The sequence below is a fragment of the Nelumbo nucifera genome, chromosome 8 (assembly GCF_055504915.1).
Source record: "Nelumbo nucifera cultivar China Antique chromosome 8, China Antique-T2T, whole genome shotgun sequence".
NCBI classification, from domain to species: Eukaryota; Viridiplantae; Streptophyta; class Magnoliopsida; order Proteales; family Nelumbonaceae; genus Nelumbo; species Nelumbo nucifera.
Window position 1 is genome coordinate 11850548 of NC_142656.1, and position 19160 is coordinate 11869707.

Here is a 19160-nt window from a genome sequence, read left to right on the forward strand (position 1 = left end):
CTACGAACACAGTGGGACCATAGCTGTGGGGCCCACATCAGTGTTCTCTACACTCCCCCTCAAGTTGGGAATAAATGTTTATCATTCCCAACTTGGAGAGATCTGCCTCTAGCTTCTTCCTTGGTACAGCTTTGGTGAGGATATCTGCTAGCTGCATGTTGGATGTGATGTACGGGAGACACACTTCTTGAGATGAGACCCTCTCTCGTACAAAATGTCGATCAACTTCAATATGTTTAGTTCTGTCATGCTGCACCGGATTGTGTGCTATATTAATAGCTGCTTGATTATCACAATACAGCATCAGGGGCTTCTCATACTCAATACCCAACTCCTCAAGTAGTCATCTCAGCCATAGAATTTCAGCCACTCCGTTAGCCATTGACCTGTATTCAGCTTCAGCACTAGATCGGGAGACAACACTCTGTTTTTTACTCCTCCAAGAGACAAGGTTACCTCCCACAAGAGCACAATATCCAGAGGTAGACCTTCTGTCATCAACACTCCCAGCCCAATCGGCATCCGTATAGACCTCCACCTTCATGTGGTCATTGTTCTTGAACGATAACCTCTACCCGGGCATCTCTTCAAGTATGCTAATATTCTTTCTACTGCAAGAAGGTGCGTGGTTCTAGGAGAATGCATGTACTGACTGACAACACTGACTGCATAACTGATATCTGGCTGAGTGAGGCAAAGATATAGGAGCTTTCCCACTAATCGTTGAAACATAACTTTGTTTTCAAGAGGCTCCCCACTCTCTACACTAATCCTGTGGTTCTATTCAATGGGTGTATCCGCAGGCTTGACACCTAACTTTCTAGTTTCCGCCAACAGATCTAGAACATATTTCCTCTGAGAGACAAAGATCCCCTATTTAGATCTAGCAACCTCAATACCCAAAAAATACTGTAGTGCACCAAGATCTTTCACCTCAAACTCTTGATGAAGAAGCTGTTTGAGGGACTCAATCTCATGGCTGTCATTTCCTGTCACCACAATATCATCAACATATACTGCAAGTAGTGTCAGAGAGGACTCCACCCTCTTGATGAACAGTGTATGATCTGACTGGGCCTGTACATAACCGAACTTCCCAAGGGCTAGTCTGAATCTATCGAACCAAGCTCTAGGTGTCTGCTTCAAACTATACAATGCCTTATTGAGCCGACAGACCTTCTTACCTGTCTCTGTATCATAGAATCCAGGAGGCAATTGCATGTAAACCTCTTCCTGCAGGTCTCCATTCAGAAAAGCATTTTTAACGTCCATTTGGTACAAAGGCCAAGTGTGGCTTGCTGCAAGAGATAATATAACTCGAATGGTGGTCATCTTGGCTACCGGGGCAAATGTCTCCAAGTAATCTATACCATAAGTCTGGGTGAACCCTTTTGCAACTAGCCGAGCTTTGTACCTCTCAATGGAGCCATCCGCATTGTGCTTCATAGTAAATACCCATCTGCATCCAACTGGTTTCTTTCCTTTGGGCAGATCAACTAGCTCCTAGGTATTATTTTTCAACAGGGCATCCATTTCAACTTGCATTGCACCTCTCCACTCCGGGACTGATAGGGCTTCTTGCACTGTTATTGGAATAGGGACATTAGCAACGAAAGTAAGGTAGGACTTGTAGGAGGGAGATAGGCGATCATAGGATAAAAACTGGGAAATGCAGTGGGCTGTAGATGTGGTGCAATGCCGTTTTCCTTTACGAATGGCAATGGGAAGGTCAAGGTCGTCTGCAGGAGGTGAAGTGGCAACAATGGAAGGAGTCTCTGTGGGCCCTGGGATTGTAATACCTGGACTTGGAGCCGCAGAAGAGGTTGGAGCTAGCCTGGACTGCTGATGATCGGGATCAACCTGCCTGCATCGCCTGTGATAGACTCTCAACTCCTGATCCCTCTGACCACCCTCACTACTGCAGCCCTCATCACCCAATGGAATAGGTAAAGGAATAGCCCCAAAAGTATTAACCCTACCCTCACTGCGCTCCCCTTGAAGAAAATGATCCAAATCCCTACTCTCACTGCTCTCCCCTTGAGGAGAAACTTGAGAATAATAGGGTGTCTCCTCAAAGAAAGTGACATCCGTGGAGACAAACTTCTTCCCTGAGACAGGATCATAGTAGCAATAACCCTTCTGAGTTTGTGCATAACCAAGAAAGATGCATTTGGAGGCCTTTGGTTCGAACTTGGAGTGATGGGGTCCGAGAAGCTGAACAAAACAAGTACAACCAAATGTTTTAAGGGGAACAGTAAACAACTCCTCATTTGGGTATAGAAGGGAAAAAGGAGGTTTCATATCAAGAATCCGGGAAGGAACCCGATTAATAAGATATACCGCCGTGAGGATAGCATCACCCCAGAAGCGAATAGGGACATTGGAGGTAAACATAATACTTCTAGCCACCTCCAAGATGTGCCTATTCTTCCTTTCTGCAACCCCATTCTACTGAGGTGTATGCGGGCAAGTGCTCTGGTGGATAACCCCATGATTAAGAAGGTAAGATGCCAATGGCTTAGCAAAGTATTCCTTTGCATTATCAGATCTAAGAACTTTGATCTTGGCATCAAACTGGGTTAGGATCATTTGGTGGAAGTTTTGGGTCAGGGCGGGAACCTCATCTCGTGAACTCATAAGATAAACCCAAGAAAACCGAGTATGGTCATCAACAAATAACAAAAAATATTTGTACCCACCCATAGAAGGAATGTGATATGGCCCCCAAACATCAGTATGCACAATAACAAAAGAACTATTACTCCTTTTATTACTCAATGAATAAGAGTTTCTACAATGTTTAGCAAACTCACAACTTTCACATTTCAACTGGGACAACTCAACAGACTCAAACAAAGTAGGGAACAGACTCTTTAAGGACCGAAAATACAAATGACCCAATCGGTTATGCTCATAACCGGACTCACAATCTAAGAAACAAGTGACTTCTTATCCACTGACTCTTCCCGACGAGAACTCTCCCTAAGCAGATAGATCCCATTCGTCTCATGGCCAGTCCCAATCACCTTCTTCATCTCCAGGTCCTGAAAAACACATCGGTCAGGGAAGAAAGTTACTGAGCAGTTCATATGTTTGGTAATACTACTAACTGAAAGAAGGTTAGTATCAAGTTTAGGGACATGCAAGACAGAAGACAAGGAGATAGTATCCGACAGTTTGATGTCACCCTTGCCAGAAATGGGGACAAGAGAGCCATCAACAATAGATACTTTATCCCTACTAGAAGATAAATGATAAGTGGTAAACAATGAAGGCAAGCTAGTCATATGGTGGGATGCACCTAAATCTATTACCCAACAGGGTTCAGTAGTACCTGGAGCTGAGGCATGGTAGGCTGAGGCTCGAGTATCTGAATGTGCGAAAGCAGATGTAGCAGGGGCTGATGGTGACTGCGGTGACTGAGCTGAGTTCCCAACTGTATTAGCAGCCCGAACTGCAACTAAGGTCTCTAAGGGTGTGCCTCTTGTGCCAGACGAGGATGCTGAATCAGTAGTCACGGCCACATGAGCATTACCCTTCTTGCTTCTCAACTTTGCCGGGACCAAATGAGGATGCACCTTCCAACATGTTTCTTTTGTGTGTTTAGGTTTCTTACAATGCTCACATACCACATCCCTTTTATCTTCCTTCTTCCTGTCTCTCTCTGAATCACCCCCTGATTTGGGTTTAACAGCTGCAAGGGCTGGTGTAAGAGGTTGAGGTTGCATCATGACTTTCCTCCTGGTCTCTTCACTATGCACTAAGGAGTATGCCTGAGAGAGGGTCACACTATCTCTGGTCAAAATCTGTTGCCGCACAATATCATACTCTGAATTCAGGCCAGCCAGAAACTTAAACACCCTGTTTGTCTCGATGTGCTTTCTATGGGTCTGTGCATCTTTGGGACTCTCTCACTCAAGAGTCTCTAAGTGATCAATCTCATGCCACAGGGACTTCAAGGTAGAGAAGTAGACCGAAACCGGTTTCTCTCATTGTTTAAGAGTATTCACTTCACATTTCAATTCATATGCTCTGGCAACATTAAGGGGTTGGGAGTAAGTTTCTTTCATAACATCCCATATCTCCTTGGCTGTCTTTGCCCACAAGTAATTTCGGCTGATATGAGGCTGCATAGAATTACACAGCCATGTCATAACCAAGTAGTTTTCTTGGACCCACTTGGTATACATGGGGTCTCCCTTGGAGGGTTCTTTCACATCTCCCAAGAGATACCCTACTTTACCCCTTCCCCCAATAGCCATCATGGCTGATTGGGCCCATTCCAAATAGTTTGATCCATCAAATCTTACGGTTGTAATCTGAAAACCTATCTCAGAAACACCACCATAACTGTTGTTCCCAAAACTGCCTTCTGCCTGATTCTTGAACTCCATTTCGGTCAAGAACCAGTAGTCTCAAAAAATAGGGTTACTACAGTCAAAAGCAACACTTGGACTATCAATCACAATAAAAAAATCAGTATAGAACCAATCTGTATTCACTGTATATGTGCATGAAACAGGTATAAGTCTGATCTGAAACCAATTAGCAGACACAACAGCAACAGTCCGTACAGTTTTCACCCCTTAGAATAGTTCGAAACTCCCAAAAAAAATCTGAAAACAGCTTGGAGAATAATCTAATATGCTGAAGCAGAATTAGGGTTTTAATCAGTCCTTAAAAGAAAATTCTCAGCCGCACATTCCAGGCAGTACCGTACGGATAAGACTTGTAGTAGGGTTAATATGAGACCCTAAAACTGATCAATGTTGAGGAGAGAATTTAAGAAAAAATTTCACAGGTAGATCACAAGGTTCGGCCCAGCATTAGGGTTTACCGTAGGGTTAAGACAAAACCCTAGAGAATAGAAGAAAGAAAACCCTAGAGTGGTTCGGCCACCCTTTCTAGATAGGTCCAACCTATCTTCTTTCATAGTACTTTTCTTAGAAAATAAAAACTTACAAGAGAATGCTGTTCGCTGCCTTCCAAGGTTACCCGAACCCTAGCCTTCTCTGATTCTTCCTGATCACCAACACTCTGCAACCGTGGCAAATCTTCAAACAGCTGCTAAACCCTCTGGCAATCTCCAAGAATCAGTCAACGAACTCTACTTTCTCAGCTTCCAGCCTTAGATGGTTCTCATGTGATTGATTGGACTAAACTCACATGAGAAAACCTGGCTCTGATACCAAGTAGACGTTCAGGACTGCTATCAGTCTTGAACCCTAATGGATTTCAGGTTCGGAAATAGAAGAAAAGGTATAGAGAAGAGAGAAGAAAGAGAAGAGAGAGCAGTAGAACACAAGAGTTGAAAGGAGGAGCAAAATCTTAATGTTTTGTCACCACCACTTTATTTAGTATTTATAGGTTATGCTCATTACATGGAAATGACAGATCTGCCCTTAGTATTTACATAACAAATAGAACAAAATAAAACTGAAATAACCAACTGACCACCAGCTAACCCTAGGATGACTAGAACACCTTCTACCCTACGAACATAGTGGGACCATAGCTGTGGGGCCCACATCAGTGTTCTCTACATCCTCCATTTCAAATTCCCCCCTTTTTAATGCAACCAAACTGCACCTTGACAAGTTGACTCTCAAACTTGATACTCTTTCCACTATCTCCAAAATTCTCCAAAATTCTCTCACATCTTGAATACCCCTAAACTCCCCCAAAATCAATGTGCGATCAGCAAACTACAGGTGAGAAACCACTTGAATCAAACTCCCCACCCTGAAGCCTCCAAAAATATCTCTCTCATCAGCCCTTCTTAACAATTTGCTAAAAAGATTTGGCTTACCGGTCATGTGGTTAGAGGCCCCTAAGTCAATGATCCAAGGGGAATTAGTGGTAGTGGTAACATGGAAGGCAGAAGCTGCATTACCTGATGTAGATGCAAATGAAATAGGAGTACTACTAACTGAACTGTCCATCTGTCACAAAGCCCTACCATATGACCCCAAGTGATTACAAAAGGAATTCATGATATCTTCATTGGGGTCAGAACTAGTGAAGTGGTCCCGAGTAGTACCAACAGAATGAGTATCTTGGGTTGCCACATTTGATGCATCATGTGCTGTATTCGACTTCTTCTGACCTTGCACATTACCCTGTTCTTGGTTCTTCACAGCCCACTTTGGCTTCCCATGAATCTCCCAACATGTGTCACGTGTATGTCTTGAACGTTGACAGTGGGTACAAAACAACTTGTCCTTATCATCAACCTTCTTGGAGTCACTTTTCTTTCCCATATTGTTACCACCCATTGTAGCTAATGCTACCTATTGGTTCCCCTTAGTTGTAACCATCACACTCCGCTTACTTTCCTCAGATTGAAGCAGGGCATACACCTTTTGAACTGAAGGCAACTCTTTACTGCCTAAAATCTGAACTCTAAGAGGTTCATATACAGGGTTTAGCCCCAACAAGAAGGAAAAAACCCGCTGCTGAGAAAGAAAATTCTTATAAGCCTTAGCATCACCATCATGTTTCCATTCTATAGCCTGATAGTGGTCCAACTCCTTCCATACTGAAGTAAGGGCTGAGTAATAGGCTGACAAACTACGGTTCAGCTTGTAATTGGTAAATCTTGGCATAGTGTCTTTGCTCAGAATAAGTTGTTTTGGCCTGTTCCCATATCTCACTAGCAGTGTCTGCCCACATAAAATTCTTCTTGACATCGGGTTCCATGGCTGCAAGAAATCAGGACATCACCAAGGGGTAATTGGCATAGGAAACATCATGTTTTCACCTCCCATACCAATTGATCCATGGGTTGATGTAACCCTAGATGAGACAGAATCATCATTTGCCATTGAGAGCAGCACAAACTACAAGTCAAGAAACTGACCTACAGATGTACACAACCAGTCCCCACTGAACTAGTACCTTTCACAGTCTCAGTCTGGGCACTAAACACCAATCCAATCACAACTGAAATGCACAGCAGCACTAAACAGTTCAGGAGCAATCAAACAGTCCAGAAAAAGGCAATGGAATACTGTTGAAATTCATTAATAGCAATCAAACAGTCCAGAGATTTAAATCTCAGTCCCCATTGGTCTACCCACTGCACACACCAACAAATCACAGCACATACCTGTGTCAAAGGGGATCACACACCCCTGTACAGCACCTGCCCGAGGGTGCAAATCCAAGAAAGCAAGCTTTCACAGCATCGGCCAAAGAAAGAACAAGGTCTTCATAGCATCGGCTCTCTCCAACTAGGGTTACCTTGGTACTACGACCAAGGAACCCAGAAGAAAACAGAAACAGTGGTTCTACACAATCCGATTAGGGTTTCTTGTCTTCACTGTCCAAGAAATAAAAAAACTGGGTTGATGGGTGTGATTCTGAGGAGGAAAAAAGGATTCCTATCGCCCAGAACCTTGCTCTGTACCATATTTTCCTTCTAGAAGAGAGAGAAACGAGAGAGGAGAGGAGAAAAGAGAGAAAAGAGAAGAAGAGAGGGAGAAAGGTTTGAGAGTCAAAAAGTATGGCTGGCGGCACCCAGCTTCTTATTTATAATAACTTAACATAAAATAAGTAGAAGATTACATTTATACCCCTGGCAGCACACCCTAATAATAAACTACTTTAAAAAAAAAGAAAAGAAAAGAACAAGCTGACAGCAAATCTAATATATATATATATACATATATATGTATATATATATATATTGTTTGCCGAACTGAACTTGTCAAGTGAGCAGAGAAGAAGAAGAGGAAGAGAAGAGGAGAAAGGAAGAAATGTTCGAATGGGCACTGTTCATCAGCCGGCCCTGTTCACTTATATAATAACAGTACATAAAGTTACATAAAAGGACCAGGATGCCCCTGATTAGTGATGGGACACCCAGTCAAATAAGACACTAAATAAAAATAGGCCCAGTAACTAAGGCCCATTAACTAAAGAACTTAATACCCAACCCAGACAAGAGGATAACAAAATATCAGCCGAACCAACATATATATATATATATATATATTAAAGGAAGGCTTTCAGGCTACAACCCCCCCACATTTAGACACGTGTCTTTTTCAAATTTAGACACATGGCATTTTCTGAGAAGTTGTTGTTAAAGCTCACAGCCCACTACCACCACCCCCACATTCAAACACGTGGCTTTTTCAAATCTAGACACATGACATTTTTTGAGAAGTTTCTATTAAAGTCCACAACCCACTACCACCATTCAGACAAGTGGCCTTCTCATTTTCTAGAAAAGCTAGACATGTGGCAATTTCTGAAAATTCTTGCTAAAGCCCACAACCCACTACCAAGCTACAACTCTCCACCATTCAGACACATGGCCTTCTCATTTTTCTGGAAAGCTAGACACGTGGCATTTTCTGAGAAGTTGTTGTTAAAGCCCACGACACACTACCAGCATTTTCAATCCATTCCTAAAAAAAATGCAGAAAATGCAAAAGTGGTTATCCACAACCACTTCTGCCTACATTCTATCAATTTTAGTTAATCATTAACCCTCTACGTATCATAACAAAAGAAAACTATCCATATTCTAATAATTATTAAAAAATCTATTTTTTGAAATAAATATTTCATGAAATTTTAATAATTATTTAAAATATTAATAAATATAAATTTAACAGTATTGATTCCATAATGTAAATTTAACATTACTGATTCCCCGTACTTGGTACGAGGTCATTCACTAGTATAAAAAATAAGTGAATAACACTAACAACAATAATCATGGAACAATCCTCTTTCTCATACATAATTTATAGATTGTTTAGTAACATTTGTTTGCCTAGAAAAAATAGGGGTTTTTAGAGAAAGCTTGTTTAGTGACATTTGTTTGCCTTTGTAATTCTGCCTTAGCTGCTCTAGGCTTCACTATATCCTCTGATGTACTTCCTCTTTTGGTTTCAATAAAAGTTATCTTTGTTCAAAAAAAAAAAAAATATTAAAGATGCTAGTAGATAAGATCTTGGAATAATTTATGATCAACTGTGGATCTGGTTGTTGGGAGTCATTGAAATGTAATTACGTAATTTGGTTTGCATTGATGGATGCTTATTTTCTTTTAATGAAAATTTACTTTTATACCATCAAAAAGGGAAGATGAAATTTATGATTGATCTTTATGTTAAGATAATCTTTATGAATGCATTATTACTATTCATGGTTTGTACTTTGTAAAGCGTAAACTTTGCATAACTTGGTTGCTTTATGCATTTGCAGTTTGTTGCCTTCCTGTATAATTTACATTGTTCATGGCTTACTGTTGATTAAACAAATTCTATGTCAGGCATTTACTGCAGAGTATTCTCTCATATGCAAAATTTTTTACTATAAAAAGCCATATATCTCATTCATGGATGGCATAACAATGGGATTTGGAATTGGACTTTCTGGTCATGGTCGGTACCGGATTGTCACTGAGGTATTATTTATTGTAGATGCTATGGTTATGATATAAATTTCTCCTCTAATTTTCGTTTTATTAGATTTTTAACATTCTTTCATTTGGGGATTTACTTCAGAGAACAGTCCTTGCCATGCCAGAAAATGGAATTGGCTTGTTCCCAGATGTTGGATTTGCTTACATTGCAGCACATAGTCCAGGAGGCGGCTCAATTGGTATGCCTTTTGATGCTCCCTTCCCTTTACTATTATGATTGTTGTTATTATGTGCATGGAATTGATCCTTTAACCCTGATGCCTCTCCTCATCTGATTTCCAGATCTGGACATTGTATGACATTAAGCTTTACAATTACCAAAATGTAGTTTTATTTAGTGATCTAGAAGTTCCGTTTACTATTATAATTTATGTTGCTTTTCATTAACACTAGTTAAAAATTATTTGTCAATTGATGTTGACAAATAATTATAATATAATAGTAAACGGAACTTGCAGGGCCCAGCCTAGATCACTAAATAAGGTTTTATTTTGTTGATATGAATGGCCCAGCCTAGCCTGAATTTGCAGGGCCTGCAACTAGGGGGGGGGGCAAATTGCCATCTAGTCATTTATCATCTTATGTATTTAATGGGAATCTAGTGGTAATTAACTTTGAATAAGGTTTTATTTATTTATTTTACAATTTATATTCTTCTGGGTATTTCTATGTGTTTCTTTTTTTCCTTTTTTTATGCTATGTTTGATATAGTGCTTTTTGTATGTTACAGGTGCTTATCTTGGAATGACCGGGAAAAGGATTACTTCTCCTTCTGATGCATTATATGTAGGCCTTGGGACTCATTATGTGCCATCTGGAAACTTGGGCTCACTGAAGGAGTCCCTTCTTGCACTGACTTTGTATTTCTCAAATAATCTCTATTTGTGATACTAATAATGTATTTAATGGTACCCCTAAGTCTTTTAGCAAGTGGTTAGCATGACGAAACAGTTATACTGTTTCCAATTGAAGCAAAATAATGGTTAAATGTGGTTTATGAGTTAGTGTATGATTTCTTTTACTTGCATTCTATTCTGCATACAGCTCCGATGATCCACATGAAGATGTTAATGCACTGTTGTCCAAGTATAGCAAGGAGCCTGAGGTAAAGGCCCAACTGGATTTGCTTTTACCACAAATAGCATCATCCTTTGGCACACATAAATCTGTCATTGAGACGATGGAAGAACTTGAGAAGCATCAGCTGAGCACAGAAGCTACAGGTGTGGTGGACAGACTTTAAGTTAAAGAATCAATTTCATAGCTATACACTTTTTTTTTATCAGTAAACAGAACATACTTCATTAGATATGAAGGAGAAGTTACAACATAGATTTAAATACAAATTTAGAAACAAGAAAACACCACTTATCCATAGTTACAATTTAAGCCAAATCTGCGCCCCCCCCCCCAAAAAAAAAAAAAAAGATCCCTATACACCTCTTGTTTTGCCAAAGTATCTGCCAATCCATTTTCTGTTCTCTTAACCCACTCCAAACTTGCCTCAAGCTCCTTTGCTAAGCTATTGATTTCTCTGGTTATATGTCTGAACTTCCACACACCTGGGTTCTGTCATCCATCCAAGAAATTACTAGTTTGGAGTCATCTTCTTTTTCCAGGTTCTTAAACCCCCACTGCTTTGCTAATTTCAGACCTTGATGTAAAGCTGTTATTTCTGATCTTACAGAATCCCCTATTCCAATCGGCCCTGAGAACAAAGTTACCGCTTTCCCTGCATCTCTTAAAATCCTTGTCAGGTGCACAGACATTTTGTAATGAGACTTTAGAAGATAGATTTGTAGTATGGGTTAGTAAATATGAGGAACAAGTGGTGCTGCCATCTCAGTACTTTACCAAATATCCTGAAACTTGATTTGGATTATCCAAAAGCATGATAAGAAACAAACTCTGGCAATTCCAACCCCTAAATCTAATCGAATAGAAAAAAAACGTAAATCCAAAACTTCAGATCAGGATATTTGCTGAACTCAAATTTTCTGTGTCACAGGACCTCAAAGAACAGACAAAAGGTTGTGGAAAACTAACAACAAACACTAAAAAATAATAATTACCAACTTCCATTGGTTTAGCCAACTCTTTTTTTTCTTTTTTATTTTTTCCCTGAAGCCTTGGTTTAGCCAGCTGAAGAAGGGCCTAACAGTTGATATCAAGTAGAGGAAGTATATTGACTCCCCCTCAGTCCCCCATCCATTATAGGGAAAAATTCAATAATGTCCCATCAGAGTCTATGAGACATTCATTGTGTCCAAAGATGTTAACTGACCATGCAATTCTGGGGTTCTGTTACTGGTTTACCAGACTGTAATTCTTCTTGCCACTTAATTTTTCTGCAGTGGCAGAATGGGCTACTGATGCACTTGCAGGGCTTGGAAAAGGTGCTCCTTTTTCTCTATGTTTAACACAGAATCACTTCTCTAGAGTTGCCTCTGCACAGGGTAAAAATGGTAACGATCTATGCAAAGTGAGTTTCTCTTTGCTGTTTTAACCTTTTTGCAATTTTTAATTGTCCGTTCTCGAGGCTTCTTTAGTTAAAAAAAATGTGATCCATTCTCCCAACATGATTGTTTGTATCCAGTTACATGGTGTAATGAAAGCTGAATATCGTATTGCCATAAGGTCTTCGCTTCGAAATGATTTTGCTGAAGGTGTACGTGCAGTCTTGGTGGACAAGGACCAGGTTTTGAGCTTTTCTTATGAATGATGTAATAATATTTTATATTAAATTAGAAAATGTGGAAAGTTTCTTATTAATGTTCTTGACCTGATATGGCTACAAATCTGTTCCTTTTTTCGGAGTTTCAAACAGTTTTGGTATTGTGATCTTTAGGTACTATCTTATCTTTTTTCTCTTTGATTGGTGGTACCATGTTATTGTTATTTTAAATGCTTTCTCTTACTTGTCTTCTTTGGTACAATCTGCTTATAAAATAGTTTCCTGTTCACAAAATTTGTATGTGGCAAATGATGTAAATTCCTATGTGACTCGCATTCATTTGCATAAACAATGTATTCTAGACGTAAGTGGATCAAGGAAGGTGATGGAAATACTAGATTCTTCCATGCTTTGGCTAATGGTAGGAGACGGAAAAATTTTGTGAACAAGCTAGAAGTAAATGGAGATGTGGTTTCAGGTCAAGTAGAAATTGCTAGAGTTCTTATTGATCACTTTAAGTCTATTTCAGGAAACCTTTGAATCTGAGAGAGAATCTGGAAGATTTCGATTGGCGTATTTTAGACCTAGAAGTAGCAAGGTGGTTGGAAAGGAATTTTGAAGAGGAGCAAATTAGGAAGGCTGTCTTCTCTATGAGTAGATCTAAGGCCCTTGGGCTTGACGGCTTTACAATGGCTTTTTACTAAGATTGTTGGCAAGTGGTGAAGGATGAGTTGTGTGAATTGTTCTATGAATTTGTAGAAAAGCATTTCATTAGTCAAGGGATTAATGCTACATTCTTGGCCCTTATCTAGAAGAAACCAGATGATAGCCACCCAAAATATTTTAGGCCTATCAGCTTGGTGACTAGTAGTTATAAGATAACCGCCAAGGTCCTATCTTTGAGACTCAAAGTAGTGCTCCTGTCCTTAATCAGTCAGTTCCAAGGTGTTTTCTTGCAAGATAGACAGATAATTGACCAAGTTCTTGTTGCAAATAAGTGTGTGGAAGAAATGAGAAGATCTAATTGTAAGGGTTTTGTTTGCAAGTTGGACTTGGAGAAAGCATATTATTTGGTGGATTGGAATTTCTTGATTGAGGTGATGAGAAATTGTGGTTTTGGTGATAGATGGTGCAAATGGGTAAAGGGGTTTTAAAATCATGGCACTATTCCGTTTCGTCAATGAGGTGGATTTTTTTTCAAGCAAGCATAGGGTTGAGGCAAGGGGACCCATTATCCCATTTCCTCTTTACTTTGGTGGTGGATGTCTTTAGTAGACTCATTTCCAAGGCAGAAAGGGAGGGGGAGATTAAGGGTTGGCAATAAAATTGTAGTCACACACCTCCAATTTGCGGATGATACCATAATCTTTTGTGAAGGGTGTGAACAAAGGATGATTGGGTACCTTAAAGGCTTGGTGAAGAAATTTGAAGTTGTCTCAAATCTCAAAGTCTAAAAGGAGTTGCATTGCGGGGATTAATTTGGAGGATAGAGAATTAGAGGCTATTGCGGAGAGGCTTGAGTGTTCCATATCTAGTTGGCCTTTGACCTATCTAGGGCTTCATTTAGGTACTAATTCCAAGGATATTAGATTTTGGTCTCCAATATTAGAAAGGTGTTCAAAAAGGCTAGTAGTGTGGAAGAAGAATTACATATCTTTGGGTGGGAGAATTACTTTTATTAGATTAACCCTAGCAAGCCTACCCTTATATTATTTGTCAATGTTCAGGGTTTCACAGAAGGAGGCTAGGAAGATTGAGAAGGTAATGAGGGGTTTCCTATGGGAACTAGGGGAGGAGAAAAAAGATAACCTGCTGAGATGGGAAATATTGGATAGAGATCCAAAGGAGGGAGGCTCGGGGCTGGGTAATGTAAATAAAAAGAACTTAGCTTTGTTAGGTAAATGGATTTGGAAGTGGCTGTTAGAGAGGGACAGATTGTGGCATGAGGTGATAGCTAGCATATATGGAAGGATGAACTCTGGATGGGATGCAGTAGTGTCTCGGCGGGCTACCCTTACCTCACCGTGGAAGGCAACTCATGGGTTTCTTCGCCAGTTTCTTAGTTTCGTTAGGTATGATGTGTGTTTTGGGGGGCTGTAAAGTTCTGGGAAGACCTTTGGATTGGTTCTTCAACTCTTAAAGATTTATGCCTCTCCCTTTACTCAATTTTGTTGTACAAAAACAAGTGTGTTTCAGACTTTATCGTTCCTCCTATCCTTCCATTGAGTCATAACTAGGATTTTGGTTTCTAGAGAGGGTTGAGGGATGCTAAAGTGATAGAGTTGAACAGGTTATTGCAACTTCTTTTTTTTTTTATCAATAACAGCAATTTCATTAACCAATCTGTAAATATAGTACATAAAGGGAGATAAAAATTCTTAACTCCCCCTGCTGAGGCCAAAGCCCCAGACAAAGTCTGAAATTACAACTGAGCCCAAAATAAAACTTCTCTACCCACCCCCATCTTTGCTAACTCATCAGCAAATGGGTTAACAAATCTCTTCACCCATCTGAACATCACTTCCATGTCCTTGATCAGCCACTTAAACTTTTTCCTTTCATTGCTATACCCCCATAGGCCAGCCTTATCTTCTTTCAGCCACCCTACTACCACCTCTGAATCCCCTTGAATTACAAGTCTTCCGATATTCATTTCCTTTTCTTTCTGGACACCTTCCACAGCTGCATAGAGCTCAGCTATGAGAGAATTCCCCCATCCCTATTGGGCTTGAGAACAAAGCTAAAACAGTCCCATTCTCATCCCTAAACACGCCCCCAATACCTGAAGGCCCCCGGTTCCCTCTGCTACTCCCATCAAAGTTCAGTTTTATGAAGCTGGGGGGGGGGGGGATCCAGGACAATCTCAGGTTTGTTTTGACCTTTTGACCTGGTTACAACTAGCAATCTCACCCCCACTTTCTAAGCAAGTCATCCACAGTGAAATCTTTGAACAACTTTGAGGATTTCAGCCACTGTACTACCCTGAAATGGATCAAATCTATCAGGTCTTCAACCCTCATCTCTTTTCCAGAAAAAAAAATCCTTGAGTTTCTTTCCTCCCACAAAGACCAGCATATTACAGCCCTTAGGCATCTCCACATGGTCCTGCCTCTTTTCCACTGCCACCTGAAGAAGGAAGAAGACAATAACATCTGCAGGCTCATAGGAGGGAACCAACTGCACCCAAAAAGGGATAATGCCCATTCCCAAATCACTCTTGCATACTGGCAAGAGACCAACATGTGAAAACCAATTTCCCCATCGGCTCTACAGAGAACACACCAGTGAGGAGATAAGCATGTCTTGGGTCTCTTTTTTTTAAGTAGATCACTAGTGTTGACTCTTTCCAAAAAAGTTTCCCAACAAAAACTCCCAACCTTAGGAGGAATTGGCTTACCTCATATCTCTTTGACAGGGAAAAGAGGGTCCATGGGACTGGTTGGCTCAGTTAAGGCTTTGAAGAAAGAAGTAGAAGAGAACAAGCCCGAGGGGGTGGATGTCCAGATTCTGGTGTCCTTCTTTTTGGGGTCCAAGAAAATATTTTCAAGAAGACCAAGGAGAGTTGAAATGCTGTTCAGGTCAGTGTCTCTAATAGCCCTTCTTAACCCCAGATTCCAACTGAACCCAGAGTTGCAACTTCTTGATTTTGTTTAGTTGGATTCTACCAAACCAGATAGATTCATCTGGGTTCCTCATCCAAAAGGTATTTTTTGCTTGTGCTTCTCTTTTTAAGTCTCTTTGTTTGTCTTCTCCTCCTTAGCCTTTTCCTACTAAGGAAGTGTGGTGTTGGCCTGTTTCTACCAAAATTGGAACCTTTTGTTGGGAGGTGTACCATGGGAGGATCAACACCATAGACATGATACAAAGAAAGACCCTTCTTATGCTTATCCCAAAACTGGTGCACTCTATGTAAATCCAATGAAGAAATTGTTAACACTTACTAATATCCTGTCCTTTTGCTGCAAATATTTGGGATTGGCTTTTCTTTTTGCCTGGTTGCAGACGGTCCTTGCCAACGGAGGTAGATGAGCTTTTTGACCCTTCTACCTTTGTCTAGCCCAAAAGTAGGGGAAGGATTGTGTGGAGAAGTGCTATAGCAACGATAGTATGGATTCTGTGGGTAGAAAGAAATAACAGAATCTTCTCAGGCAAGGAGAGATGCATAGAAGCAGTGAAAGATTGTACTTCGGTGAGGGTGATACATTGGCTTAGGACCCTAGATTATTTTTAATCTTGGTTCTTTGATGATATAGGGAGAAATTGGAGGTAGTGGCCATAAGTTCTTTGAAAAAGAAAAAGAAAGATTCTTTGGGAACCCCCAACTGAAGATTATGTGAAACTAAACTTTGATGGAAGTAGTCAAGGAAACCCGAGCCCTTTAGGCATAGGAGGGGTGCTGAGAAAAAAAGAAGGGAGTACCATTGCACTATTTTCTGGTCCTGTGGGAGTGGGAGATTCCATCAGGGCGGAATTACTTGCAGCTATGAGAGGGGTACAGATAACAAGTGATATGGGACTAATAAATGTGGAGATCGAAGGGGACTCAAAATTGGTGATAGGATGGTTCAAGGATCCAGAATATATTATCTGGTGTTTTAGGGTTGAGATGAAAAAAATTAAATGGCTAACCAGAAACATGAACTTGAAAAATCTCTTGGGTTAGGAGAAAAACTAATGCTATGGCAGATGGGCTAGCTAAACAAGGGGTAAATAGGGGCAGTTTGTATTGGGCTCAGTTGTAATTGATTTTTGTTACTATCCTATTAAAGTTTTTATGTGAGAGGTAACACCTTGTGCCTCTCCATGGGATGCTTGTAATGCCTATTCTCATTGAGATTTAATAAACAATACTTTGTTTACTTATAAAAAAATGTATCATCGATAGGCATGCATAGTGTTAGACAGCAACAGTTTCTCTTTTAGATTATTCTGGTGCTTCATGCATACAGTCATGCATATAGATGCCATTAAGAAGAAGACCACTAAGTCTGTTTACGATTATGAGAAGCATGCCATCAGTTCTTGAAAAATCTAGCATGGTATGAATTTCTTTTTGGTGCCAAAAACACCTGGCATGTTACTGTGGAATTGAGAAAGAATGATCTTATCTAAGCATGGGCTTACTTATATAGTTGAGAATACAATGGCATGAGGGTGGGCCTTGGTGCAATGGTTGGGTTGTTTCATTGCAACCTAGGTGACCAGGGTTCAAATCTTGGAAACAGCCTCTCTGTATGTGCAGGGAAGGCTGTGTACATTTGTCCCTCCCCGGGCCTCGCATTGGCGGGAACCTCATGCACTGTGCTGCCCTTTTAGAATACAATGACATCCTGTGGAACAAGGGTAAAATGCAGAAGACTGTTCTTGGAGTCACAAGACTTTGTTTGGTAATACTTGGAGATCCTTACTAGTCTGTTAATTTGTTGGTTGTTGGTTTGTTTTGAACTTGGGTGTTTTGGGCTATTGCTGACCATGCCTTAAGAGGAGGTGTTCTTAGGTTTTGTTATCTGGTTCCTGTAGCTTTTGATTTGGACATAGTGGGTGGCTCAAGTGGTTGTATAATGTGAGGAGGCGCTCTTGAGTTTTCTCATCCAGTGTCTATATCTTTTGTTTTGGGAATGGCAAGTCTCTTAGGTGCTTGAATAATGGTTCAACGGTTGGGGGCTGATGGGTTGTGGCTTTTTACTTGTTTTGGGAGGTCCCCCCTTCTCTCTCTCTCTCTCTCTCTCTCTCTCTCTCTCTCTCTCTCTCGCACACACACACACACACAGACATGCATTGAAATGGGAATTCATAATTCTAGCTTGATGCATGTATTTTGGACCTGTTCATTGCAAAAATTGTCTAATGGGTTCGACTATGATACCGGATAAACTTGTAACTGTTGGAAAACGTGGGGTTACTGGTTCAGATCTGAAAATAGAATTGTATATATTCCTAGGATTGTGGAAGGATTGATTTAGAAAGCTTTTTCTTTCTATTTCTTTCTATTTTTGTACTTTCTATTTTCTCTTCTTTCTATTTTTTCTTCTTTCTATTTTCTTTTCTTTCTATTTTTCTTTCTTTCTATTTATTGCAGCAGCTTACTGTATAAATATGCCCATTGGCAATAGAATGAAACATATCAGTATTCTACCATTCCAAAACATGGTATCAGAGCTCTAGGTTTGTCAACCTTGAGATTTTTTCGGCCTTCATTGCCAGTTTTTTGTGTTTTTCTCTTCTGGCCTTCAGTGCTGATCTGTAACCACCAGAAGTGTTCCTTTATTCTCCTTTCCTGTTGGCCTTATTTTTCCTCCATTAACAATGTCCGACATAACTGCAACAAGTGCTCCCGTCCAAACCAATGAAGGAGCAACAAATTCTCATCCTCACACTGGTGATTTGCAGAATATTCAGACAACATATAGACTGAATGGCCAGAATTACTTGAAGTGGTCACAACTAGTGCATACCTATTTGAAGGGAAAAGGAAAAATTAGTCACCTCCTTGGAACAGGACCAAGGTTGGGCGAGCCAGATTTTGATGCTTGGGACAAAGAGGACTCCATGATTATGTCATGGTTGTGGAGTTCAATGACACCCGAGATCAATGATACTTGTATGTTTCTTCCCTCTGCAAAGGCTATTTGGGATGCTGTCCAACAAACCTATTCCAAAGCCCATGACGCTGCTCGGGTCTATGAGGTCAAAGTGAAGACTGTGGCGGCCAAACAAGGGAGCAGGAGTGTTACAGAGTATGCAAATCTACTGCAAAATTTATGGAATGAGCTTGATCATTATTGGGTTCTTGAGACAAAGTGCGCAGATGATGCTGTGATCTTGAAGAATTTTATTGAAAGAGATAGGGTGTATGATTTTTTGGTCGGACTGAATGCTGAATTTGATCAGGTCCGAATACAAATTCTTGGCAAAGAAGAAGTGCCTCCATTGAATGAAGTCATATCCCTTGTCAGAGCTGAGGAAAGCCACCGTGGAATCATGCTTGAGCCTAAAGATCCCGAAGGCTCAACCATGGTGGCAAGGGGAGGAAGTTACAGTGGTTCA

General features: G+C 40.4%; 1 protein-coding gene across 3 annotated transcripts in view; it reads left to right on the plus strand.

Annotated features, from left to right (window-relative positions):
• Positions 1-19160, plus strand: part of LOC104592273 (3-hydroxyisobutyryl-CoA hydrolase-like protein 3, mitochondrial) — a 47783-nt gene that overhangs the window by 4486 nt on the left and 24137 nt on the right. For 2 of the 3 annotated variants that reach the window (XR_016079606.1, XM_010251547.2), the window contains exons 4-9: positions 9287-9421; positions 9522-9618; positions 10170-10299; positions 10484-10662; positions 11794-11921; positions 12036-12137. Coding sequence is in view for 2 of the 3 variants with exons in the window: in XM_010251547.2 (XP_010249849.1) it covers positions 9287-9421; positions 9522-9618; positions 10170-10299; positions 10484-10662; positions 11794-11921; positions 12036-12137 (771 nt within the window). In the remaining variant the exon portion in view is untranslated. Of the gene's footprint in view, positions 1-9286; positions 9422-9521; positions 9619-10169; positions 10300-10483; positions 10663-11793; positions 11922-12035; positions 12163-19160 lie in introns of all 3 variants that reach the window. The other variant, XM_010251548.3, reaches the window with a different exon arrangement.